This window comes from Pteropus medius, unplaced genomic scaffold (assembly GCF_902729225.1).
Source record: "Pteropus medius unplaced genomic scaffold, Ma_sr-lr_union100, whole genome shotgun sequence".
Classification (NCBI taxonomy): domain Eukaryota; kingdom Metazoa; phylum Chordata; class Mammalia; order Chiroptera; family Pteropodidae; genus Pteropus; species Pteropus medius.
Window position 1 is genome coordinate 4,096,837 of NW_024350325.1, and position 12,115 is coordinate 4,108,951.

General features: G+C 32.6%; 1 protein-coding gene across 3 annotated transcripts in view; it reads right to left on the reverse strand.

Annotated features, from left to right (window-relative positions):
• Positions 1-12,115, reverse strand: part of TUSC3 (tumor suppressor candidate 3) — a 155,434-nt gene that overhangs the window by 20,787 nt on the left and 122,532 nt on the right. For all 3 annotated transcript variants that reach the window (XM_039839334.1, XM_039839335.1, XM_039839333.1), the window contains exon 7: positions 10,452-10,515. In XM_039839334.1, the coding sequence (XP_039695268.1) occupies positions 10,452-10,515 (64 nt within the window). The remainder of the gene's footprint in view (positions 1-10,451; positions 10,516-12,115) is intronic.

Here is a 12,115-nt window from a genome sequence, read left to right on the forward strand (position 1 = left end):
TTTTATTCTAGGAGTTTTATAGTATCAGATGTTGTTTAAATTTTTGATCCATTTTGAGTTAATTTTTTGTGACTGGTGTAAGATGGGGGTGGGGAGGGAGTTAGTTTCATTCTTCTGCATGTGTTTATCCAGTTTTCTCAACACTATTTGTTGAGACTATCCACACTGAGTGTTCTTGGCTCACATGTCAAATATTAGCTGACCGTATATTCAAGGGTTTAATTTGGGACTATTTTTTTCCCCACTGGTCTATGTGTCTATTTCTATGCCAGTATCATAATATTTTTATGCTTCATAGTATAGTTTGAAATCTGGAAGTGTGATACCTCTGGCTTTATATTTTTTCCTCAGGATTGCTTTGGCTACGTGGAGTCTTTGTTGGTTCTGTATGGAATATTACAATTATTTCTTCTATTTCTATGAAGATCGCATTTGGTGTATTTTGATGGGGACTGCATTGAATCTGTAGATGGCTTTGGGAAATATGGCATTTTAACAATATTCTTCTGATTCATGAGCACAGGATATCTTTCCATTTGTTTGTGTTTCCTTCTATTTCTTTCAGCAAAATCTTGTTTTTTTGTTGTACAGATCTTTCAATTTCTTTGATAAATTTATTCCAAAGTATTTTACTGGTTTTGCTGCTGTTGTGAATAGGCTGACTTTCTTTTTTTTTCCCATCAGATGTTTTATAAGTAGTGTAAAGAAATATAACTTGATTTCTGTATTGTTGATGGTATATCCTATAACTTTTCTGAAATCACTGATTAGTTCCAACAGTTTTTTGGTTGAGCCTGGGATTTTCTATATATAAGATCATATCAACTGCAAATTGCAACAAATTTACTTCTTCCTTTCCAATGTGAATACCTTCTAGTTCTTTGTCTTGCCTAATTGCTCTAACCAGGACTTCCGGTATTATATTAAATAAGAGTCCTGAGAGTGGACATCCTTGTGTTGTTCCCAGAGGAAAAGATTTCAATTTTTCTCCATTGAGTATAACGTTAGCTGTGAGTTTCTCATATATGGTCTTTATTACGTTAAAGTGTAGACAGTCTATTGAGGATTTTTATCATAAAAGGATGTTATATTTTTGTCAAATCTTTTTCTGCATCTATTGATATAATTGTGTGATTCCCCTCCCCCCATTAATGTTACATATTTATTCATTTGTATGTGCAGCTATCCTTGCATCCCAGGGATAAATCTCACTTGATCAAGGTGTATAATCCTTTTTATGTGTTCTTAAGTTTGGTTTGCTAATATTTCGTTGAGAATTTTTGCACCTATACTTATTAGGGATATTGGTCTATAGTTTTCTTTTGGTGCCCTTTTATGGTTTTGGTATCAGAGTAATGCTGGCCTAGTAGAATGGGTTTGAAAGTATTTCTTACTCAGAATTTTGGAAGAATTTGAAAAGGATTGGTGTTAATTCTTCTATAAATGTTTGGTAGAACTCTCCAGTAAGGATATCTGGTCCTGCGAGGTGTTTCAATACAGATTCAATAAGTCTACTCGTTATTGGTCTGTTCAGATTTTCTTTTTATCCCTGATTCAGTCTTGCTGGGGTGTGGTTCTAGAAATGTATCTATTTCTTCTAGGTTATGTAATTTGTTGGCATATAATTGTTTATGGAAGTCTCTTATGATCCTACATATTTCTGTAGTATCAGTTGAGTCTTTTTTTAAGTTAGTCTAGGCTAAAGGTTTGTCAATTTTATCATTTTGAAGAAGCAGCTCTTAGTTTCCTTGACCTTTCTATTGTTTTTCTGGTTTCTAGTTCATTTATTTCTGTTCTGATATTTTTTAATCCCTTCCTTCTGCTACCGTTGAGCTTAATTTGTTCTTTCTGTAGTTCCTAAAAAGTGTAAAGTTAGGTTATTTACTTGAGATCTTTCTAACTTCTAAATGTATGTATTTATCAATATAACTTTCCTTTCAAAACTGCTTTGCTGCATCCCATTTGTTTGATATATCGTTTTCCTATTTTTATCATTTCAAGATATTTCTATTTCCCTTTTGATTTCCTTTTGATCCATTGGTTGTTTAGAAGTGTGTTATTTACACATTGACTTGTAGATTTTTTAGCATTCCTCCTGTTGATTTCTAGTGTCATACTTTGTGGTCAGAAAAGATAATTAGTATGATTGCAGTCTTTTAAAATTTGCTAAGTCTTGTTTTGTGTTCTATCATATAATCTATCCTGGAGTATGTTCTGTGTGTACTTGAGAAAAATGTGTATTCTGCTGTTGTTGAATGTTATGTTCTATGTATGTCTGTTAGGTCCACTTATTCTGAAGGATGGATCAATTCCAACATTTCCTTGTTGGTTTTCTATCTGGATGACCTATCCATTGCTGACAGTGGTGTATTGAAGTCCCCTACTCTTATAGTGTCGTTGTTTATTTCTCTCATTAGATCAGTTAGTAAATCAGTTAGTATATTCTTAATATATTTCAATGCCCTGATTTTGAGTGCATATATATTATGATTGCTATATCTTCTTGATGTACTGAGCAACCTTCTTTGTCTCATTACCATTTTTGGCTTGAAATCTATTTTGTCTGATCTAAGTATGGCTAACTCAGCTTTCTTTTGTTTTTTATTTGCTTGGAATATCTTCTTCCACCTCTTCATTCTAGGCCATGTGTGTCTTTAGAGGTGAAATGAGTCTCTTGTAGGCAGTATAAATCTAGATCCTATTTTTTTTTTAATCCATCCAGCCACTTTGAATTTTGATTGGTAATCCATTTATATTTAGTGTGATAATTGGTATGTAAGCCATCTTTCCTTTTCCCTCATGGTTATTTTGTATCTCCATTCTTTTCCCTTTGTTTCTATCTACCTTTGTAAATTTGTGGTTTTCCATGGTGATGTGTTCAGTCTTTTTATTTTTTAATGTTTCCTGTCTCTATTCTAGATTTTTGCTTGCGGTTTTCATGAGGCTTACATACAATATCTATTAAGTTTCTATCAGTAGAAAAAGACTATCTTCATTCTTCTATAAAGGTTCAACCTTTTCACTATTCCCCTTTATATTTTTGATGTCACAAATTACCTCCTTTTATGCTGTGAATTAACGAGTGAAAGTAGCTTTAATTATTTTTATGTTCTTTACCTTTAACCTTTATACTATAAAGTGGTTAATATACTATTCTTATATAGTTTTCTAACTGTGTTCATCAAACTTATCAGATTTGTATATTATCATTTTTGAGTGTGTGTTTGTCACTAATTAGCATCTTTTCATTTCGGCTTGAAGAATTCCTTTCAGCATTTCTTGCAAGGCAAGTCTAGTGGCGGTGAACTCCTTCAGCTTTTGTCTGGGAAAACCTTTATGTCTCCATATCTAAAGGATAACTTTGCTGGATAAAGTAGTCTTGGCTGGCAATTTTTATCTTCCAACACTTAGAATAAGTCATTCCACTTACTCCTAGCCTGAAGAGTTTCTGCTCAAATATTTACTGATAGCTTAATGGGGGTTCCTCTGTAGGTTACTTTTCCCCGCTGGCTGCCTTTAAGATTATTATTGATGTTTGACAGTTTTTAAATTGGAATTCATAAGGTTTTATTTTTGTTTGTTTTGTCTAGTTCCTTCCTCAGGTTTGGGAAGTTCTCAGCTATTATTTCTTTAAATAAATTGTCCTTTTCTCCCTTATTTCTCCTGGTATGCCAATTATTCTTCCATTTGATTGTCTGATAAAATGTTATAGCTTTCATAGGGCTTTTCACTTTTTCAAAATCTTAGTTCTCTTCTTCCAACTGTCATTTCTAAATTTTTATCCTCTAAACTGTTTATTCTCTCTTCCATCTGATGTGCTCTATTTTCTATGCTTTCTAATTCATTCTTCATCTCATGCATTGAGTTCTTAAGCTTCAGAATTTGTTTGGTTCTTTTTTATAATTTCGGTCTCTAGTGATGAACTTCTTCTATTAATTTCAATCCTGAGTTCATTGAATTGCCTTTCTGAGTTTTCTTGTAGCTTGTTGGTTTCTTTGTAACAGCTGTTTTGAATTCAGTATCAGTTAGATTTCAACATTCCATTTCTTCAAGTTTGGTTGCTGGAGAATTATTTTCATTTTGTAATATCATATTACTGTGACTTTTCATAGTATTGATGAAATGTGCTTCTGCCATTACATGTGAAGTAGCACACACCTTTCTTAATTACTTTGACTTAGGCCATTACAGTTCAGTAATTAGAAACCTTTCTCTTATTTTCCAGAAGGTGGCGCTATAGCATAAGTTTTTGTTTTTTTTCTTTCTAGAGCTGGCTCTTGCTGCTACCCTTGAGAGCACAAGTATTTAAAAAGCTGGCATAAAAAGAAGCTGGTGGCAGAGTGAGGGAATGTCTGGGCCCAGCATCTAGAGCTTTGAGGTACCCTCAGGGAAGTAGTGGGATCCTCAAGTAGGAGGAATCTCAAAGGTCCAGGGCCGACATTCTGTTAAAATCCTGGAGCAGACAGCAGGAAACATGTTCCTTCAATGTCCTTTGATGTTCTTGTTGGTTTCCCTCCTTTTCCTCTCCCTACACCCCAATCATGAGGGTCTCTCCTCGGAGATAGGGAGTTGCTGAAGAGAAATGGGTTCCTCCAGCTGCAACCTGCACTGCTGGGCCATTTGTCCTCTCAACCACTTTTGCTTTCCACCTTTTCTGCGAAAGATGTAGCCGGTGTTCCCCCTCAAAGCCCAGTAGGTGGCACTGTTGCTCTGGGCAAGGGGATCATCTAGGTGTTTCTCTCTCTCCACTGCCTCCAAACTTGTTTCCATGCAGCAGTGATGGCTTGCCTGGTTCTCTATTAAGGCTGGCTGGACAGCCACACATCCTCTGTCTCCCGTTAAGTGTCGACCCAGTTTTGCACTCTCCAGATTACCTTTTTCTGATTGTGGCAAGTGCGGGTGGGGAAGGCTCACTAGCTTCCTTGGATCTCACAGTCCCCCTTGAGGTTCTATCCACTTACTTTCTGATGCACAGGTGCATGAATCTCCCAGGTGTCCTGTCGTACTGTGCAGAGGTACTTTTGTTTGGTTTGGATGTCCAATTAGTTGTAAATCAAAGGGAGAAGAAAAAAGAAATGGCTCACACCTCCATAACACTGAGGTAGCAGTTTATTTTTTTTTATTTTGTCATGCAGAAGGTTTTCATTTTCATATGGCAAAATTGTTAATCTTTTCCTTTATGAATTTTGGTTATTGTTTCACATTTATGAAATTAACTCTTACCCCTAAGTCTTAAAGAATATTGCTTTTTAAAATAAGTTGGGCAATGTCATTCTTCTACTCAGAACACTAATAGCTTTTCATGTCACACAGTGTAAAATCTAAAGACCTAAAAATGGCCTCAAGACAGTACATGATTTGCATCCTGACCCACTGCTTATACTTTTCTGCCTTTTTTTACTCTTATTTTTGTCCTAGCTGTTCTTCCAACAACATAGGAACCCCTCTGCCTAGGATCTTTGCACTTGCTCTTCCCCTGCTTGAAATGCTCTTCTCCTAAGATGTCCACATAACTCACTGCTCAGATGATATCAGAGAAGCAACCAACCTAATTCTTTTATCCTTTGTTTTTCTCTATGAAAAACGTGTTTTTGAAAGAAATTTCAGATTCTATCTTTTTTATGTAGGTATTGTCTTTCTCTCACCACTATAATGTTAGCCCCCAAAGACATTACTTTGTTTTGTTCACTGTCTTACCCATTATCAACTACTGATATCCTTCATTATAATCAGTTTACAGCAAATAAAGAAACTGAAGCCCAGAGAGGTCAGAATAACGTGCAAAGCCACAAAGCTAGTGAGTGAAAGTTACAAACCAAAAAGGCATAAAAGAAATGAAGTAGGATGATATCACAAGAATAGGTGAAAATGATGAGGAGTAAAAGAACAAAATAATTATTTTAACACCTTTATGCTAAGCATAAAAATAATTATGTCAAATGAAAATAAAATGTACATAAACAATATAAACATCCATTTAAAAGCAAATAATGCAGGGAAAGAAAAAGTTAACTGTCTTGGGGTAATGAAGTTGTGGGGTTTTGTTTTCTATTATTTATACCCTACATGGCAGTTGTTTGCACATTTTTTCTGTAAAGGGTCAGAAAGTCAATATTTTCAGCTATGCAAGCTGTATGGTGTATTGTTATTACTCAAGTCTGCTGTTGTGTAAAATAATCACAAACAATATATAAATAAATAGGTGTGGCTGTGTTCCAATAAGACTTTATTTATAAAAATAATAGGCTGGATTTAGCCCCTGCAGGTCCTAGTTTGTCAATCCTTACTATAGAGGATATAAAGTAGTACCAAAGATACTATAAACTATTATATCTGAAAGTTAACTTTGTTATTACTTGAAAATAAAGAAATGCAAAGCTTAGTAAACTCTTGCACATATGACCCCCAAGCAGAAATTTTAAAGCAAACATATAACTAGATACAGGTTGTGTACAACCTCAAGGTAAATATTTTATTAGAAAGCAGGGTCGGGAAATAAGTGATTTTTTTTTTTTTTCAGAATGTTTCCTGCAAATTGAATTTTCTAAGGTTTATCAAGAAATGAGCTGTAAACCTACTTTAAACTTGAGGACTATAAGACATAGGAATTAAACCAAAATGGCTTTAAACTTGCTAACCCTTCTCTTATCTAAAGATAACTTTTTTAACCTAAGGCCTTTGAATATTGAGAATTATTTAGCTTAAGTTCCATGTAGTGAAGAAACCCGAACAGTTGTGACTTAAAAAGAGCCTATATAATACTCAGCATTTGAGAAAAAAATTAACAAAATTTTTTAGATAGAGAACTGAATTTTAGACAGAAAAAAGCTAGATGATCACATGTCAGAGTTGACGTTCAGGACTTCATTGGGTAGAAGGCTAAATAACTAATGGAAGCCCCTACAAATCTGAGAAGTTCTATGTCTAACTCTGGAATAACATGCTTTTCTGCCTATAAACTGATGGCTGTAGCCATTTCGCAGTGCCTCACTGAAGAGTGCCAACATTAAATTACAGTAAGAAATGTATATATGTAATGAATACATTGTAATGTTTCTGAAACTTGTTCTGAGATTGTTAATGCCTATGCCTACACACACAACCTGATCTAGTTCATCTATTACTTTGCACACTTGTAGCAATATATACTTCAACTACAGAGCACGCTCTATAGTTTCTCTGCTGCTCTGTCAATTACCATCTTACTGCTTAAAGAGTCAAAATATTGACATGATCCTGAATAAAGCCGAAGCTGCTATTTGTGTAAATTATATACAATACCCAGAAGCACTGGGCATACCAATGAACTAATAACATACATTTGCATTACATTATAATCCACTCTCAATTGCACATGATGTTAAGTTTATTGTAGTTCCTACAGAGTATCAGGGTTGTCAATTTAAAGATAAATGAGAATAGATGTTGAAAAAAAAATTACATTATAGAAGACTTAAAAGGATCTAAATCTAAAATTATCTTCAACTTGCATCCATCATTAATTCTCTTCTATAATGTGTTTCTCTTTAGATATAACACATTAAAATAAAAAATATATATATTTTTTTCTCTATTACAGATTGAAAACTAATGTGGAGTAAAACACACTTTCATAATAAATGGAAAACAAATGTTTTATCTCATAGGAAAAGAAAACATGACCTTTATTAGAATATATATATGTATATTTTTAAATTATTACTATTGCTACTATAACCCTTGCCTTTTAAATGAGCACATCTACTTCCAACTGACACTTATTCTCATGTTATCTTCTTGAGATCCAAGAACTTAGATGTGGAGAATTAAGGGACAGGTCAGAGTTTATATAGTTGACAGTAAAGCCAATTCTAAAACTCATGTATCCTATATCCACTGGCACATATAGACTGTATCTAGGTGAATTCAGATAAGGTTCAAATTTCTTAGCAAGGCACGAGAAGATTTTCATTATCCAGCCAAAGTAACCTCTCATCAATCTCCTCATCACAATTTGTGAATATTCTCTCTCAATTTATGTTTTCGTATCTGTTGTACCGTCTATCAGAATATTCTTCCTCCTTCATCCTCCCTCTGGGAAACTTCTTTTATTACTGTATCAAAACCAAGCTAAACGTCAGTTCAGCTTTCCTGGGTATTGCGGTACTCCTTCCTTCCTTGCTTATTCCGAGCACTGAATATAGCATTTGCGTGCTGAATTACAATTATTTTTCTATCAGTCTACTTTCTTGTAAATAGCAAATATTTTATTTGCATCAGGTATCGAAACATAACTGAATGAAAAATAAATGAAAGAAAAGTAAATTTTTACTGAGAAAATAGAAAGTATTACATAAGGTCTTCTGAGAGTTCACATTTCTATATTAAAATGTCATAATGTTATTTTTATATAGTTTTGTCTTGTAGCCTACTTAGGATTGTGCTTTTTTCCTTCTTAAATAAGGCACTGAGAAAATAAATAGTACTAATAGGAAGAAAAATCTTATTCTTAGTATATATAAATCTGTAACCTCTGACATCAAGCAACTAACTCCATCTGTTCTTTCTTAGGTTTTTCCCCCGCCCCCCAAAATTTTGTATATAGCAATTGCATCTAATTATCTGGCTTACTAAATCAGGAGGAGAAAACCAAAAGACAGAAATGGTCTCTACAGATAAACAAAAAGTAATTATCTACAATTTATTTATTTATATATTTTGTATAAAAGAATATAATACAGAAATTGCAAAAAAAAAATACATGGTGAGTTAAAAATTAGTAGACTGCCAAAGAAAAGTAAAATCAGAAGTTATTACATAAGGGCTTCTTTTTAACTTTTTAAATGAGTCTACTGTTTTACAAGAAATTTTCTTTTTTCATAGATGTCTTAAAATAAAAATAACAGAAGAAATAAAGCAGCAAATACTGGTAAAGAGAATAGAGACTTCTAATTCTTTTAGGTATTCCTGTTAAAAATCTATATGGAAGACAATACTGCTTGTGAAATTTCTTTGCATCCTAAATCTCAGCTTGAAGTCAGTGAGCCATGAAATGAAACCTTGGAGAATTCTTGCCGTACAATGGAATGATGGTCTTAACACAGGTTTCATTCCTTTTGCTACAGACTCCCAATGTGTTTAATAAACTAGCTACTTTGAATAAAGTATGTTGCTAAAATCCTACATCACAGATTAAAACAGGATAGAAAAATATAAAGAGCTAAAAAGTTACCTGCAAGAAATATTGTTTTTCTACTACAGTAATTTAACACAAATGTATTTTGCTTAATAAATACATTTATATAGTTATAAGAGTAAATATGGCCTTGACTATACCTTTTTTAATATGGAGATGTTCCTATAAACATTTGCAAATATTTCATTTTCTCACCTAATGCTCTTCCAATATGCAGAAAGTATTAATCTCTTACCATATTAAATTTGAACACAGAAATCTGGTAGTTAACTGATGAAGATCACAAAGTTTGACAATGTTTACTTAATATAGGTATTTCTAATTCCAATCTATAAGACAAACTAGAACAAAAAATATTGATCATAGTGGCTTCTTAATTTTGAAGCCATAAAGCAAATGGGTAATTGAATAAATGCAAGCAAGAAATAGGCTGCAGATATGCACAATTCCATGTATGCACCCAAGTATGTGTGGTTAAGGGTGGAAGGAATAAAAATGTTGAGAACTGATACAGGGGAAGAAGACCGTCAGTGTTGCTCATTGAGTTTCAGACAGTGTTTTGTTCTCCTGCAATATAAAATGAAGTCTTACAACTTTTTAAGCTCCATTTCCAAGGTCAAGCATTCAGAAGACTCAAAAAAACATCAATGTTCCCTCAAACTACAGTTGTTTACTCAACAAGAGCTTTACTTCATTCTATATTCAGTTTGTTTTTAATTAGACACTTGAACCTTACCTCTTCCCTATCCTGATATCTTTTTCTTGACCCTTCTACCTCCAAACCATAAATTAGACTGTATTATCTGTCTGATTCATAACACAGTCTGGTATGTTTCAAAGAGATTTCTAACTATCCTATATCTTCCTCTTCTGACTGATCAAAATATTTAATCCCTTAAACATAATGTACCAAGATAATGTTTTTCATCTTGCTTTACATACTATAAAATACTTTTTTCTCCCCATTAAAATCTCATGAGAGAAACCATACAAACTCTGCAAAAACTCTAGCCAGAGAAAATCAATGCACAACAGAAGCTATACTTTGAAATTCAATAGCCAGGAAAAGAGAAAATTATAGTCTGTTAATGATTCAGAATAAAAACAAAAATTATATTGTAACAAGTAGCATAGAAATTAGGAAATTAGTCACATAATAAAGTTTAAACTTTAATGTCTCTTACAGTCTTGGTATTTGTTATCAGGAAAAAAAATTTAAGTTGATAGCACACGCTTTAGTTTGTCTATTTCAATCCATCAATATTTTAAAGGATACTCAGTACCAGAATAATGTGTGACTCTGCCACGAATTGAGCCTGGCTGCTTCCATGAATGTAGCTCTATAAAACAAAATAAGACAAAGAAGCAAAAATTACAATCTAGGGAAAAGCAAATTTTTTCAGTAGTTTTTTAAAATTTTGTAGTCTTATTTATGTCATGAAGATAAAAATGGAAAAATCTATTAAGCTATTTATAATTCTTTTACATAAAATAATTATTAATTGTAAATAAGAGATGAAAACGGTGGTAGTTGATATTGTAAACTGTAGAAAGCAACTTAATATCAAAGTAAATTTAACTAATGAAAACACACACACAATGTAATGATTTTTCGAGTTACTGCAAAATGTACTTGATAGCATATGGTACAGATTACAACAACTAAGTGTACTGATTTTTCATCCTTTAAAACAAATCAAAAATGAACCATCAGATGTTAAGTCACTCTTTTCCACATTATCAACGTTTTTAAAATAAGGATGTAACTATATAAATGTATTCGTATCCTTAGAACATTTTAATTGAATTTTTCAAAATAGAATTATTAAAATAGTTTTTACTTCATTGAGAAATGTACAGTTTTCCATAGTTAGTATATACTGTATTAGGTGATACCAGTCAATTATAGAAAATATGACACAAAAATCTCCAGTTAGGATATTTTGCTTCTAAAAAAACTGACCCTCATAGTATTTCAAATATTAATCTCTCTATGAAAATTACTTGCTATACAGTTGCTTTAAATAACAGTCCTTTTCTATGTTCTCTGTTTAAAAAAATTCTAGAGAAAAAAATAACACCTATGATATAAAAATGTCCTCAATTTTACATCACATATGAAGAATAATTATATAATCTGAGAAGGACCACTTTGATCCTTCTCAAATTTTTCTTCTGCTTTTATTTTTGACAGTACATATGGCAAAAGCATGTATGCTTTAGTGGACAGAGTATTTAACTAGGAGTTAGAAAACTGTTCTTTCTTGGCCTTAACCCTAGACATGTCATCAAATGTCTCAAATATTCAATATTCCCTTATTACATGAAATAAAATTAGATGATTCCTACGATGTCTTTGAAGTATATAAAGTCTCTTTGTTTTGTCATTAATTATGTCTTGATATTTTCCTGTAAAAACTGTTTTTTATTATTCTGATCTAAACTGTCTTTGTTTCCATCTAAAAATTTCAATAATTTCAGAGTAGAGCTGCCTCATCCAAAGGTGTGTTTAAATGCATTCAAGCAATCTGGCTAAAAGATAGCCATTTCTGGTTCATTCACATTACAGCTTCTGAAGAATCCTATTACATATGTTTTCTTCTATCTATTGGAATGTCCTTATATGGAGACGAGTACAGCTTTGAAAACCCTCAGTCAGAAATAAAGATTTTATTATTCTAATAATTATACCAGCAAGGATAATAGTAAATATAACCATACCAAGTACTAGTAACAACAGTACCATTTATTCTCATTTTGTGTAAGACACTTAAAAGTTGTATATGCAATATCTAATTTAATTCTAATAATCCTACAAGGTAGGTATTTTTATTACAGCCATTTTATAGATATGGTAACTGAGGTTTTAGAGATACGAAGAAGATACTTGCCCAATTTTTACATCTAGGATATGCTGGGATTTGAAATCAAGTCTCTTTA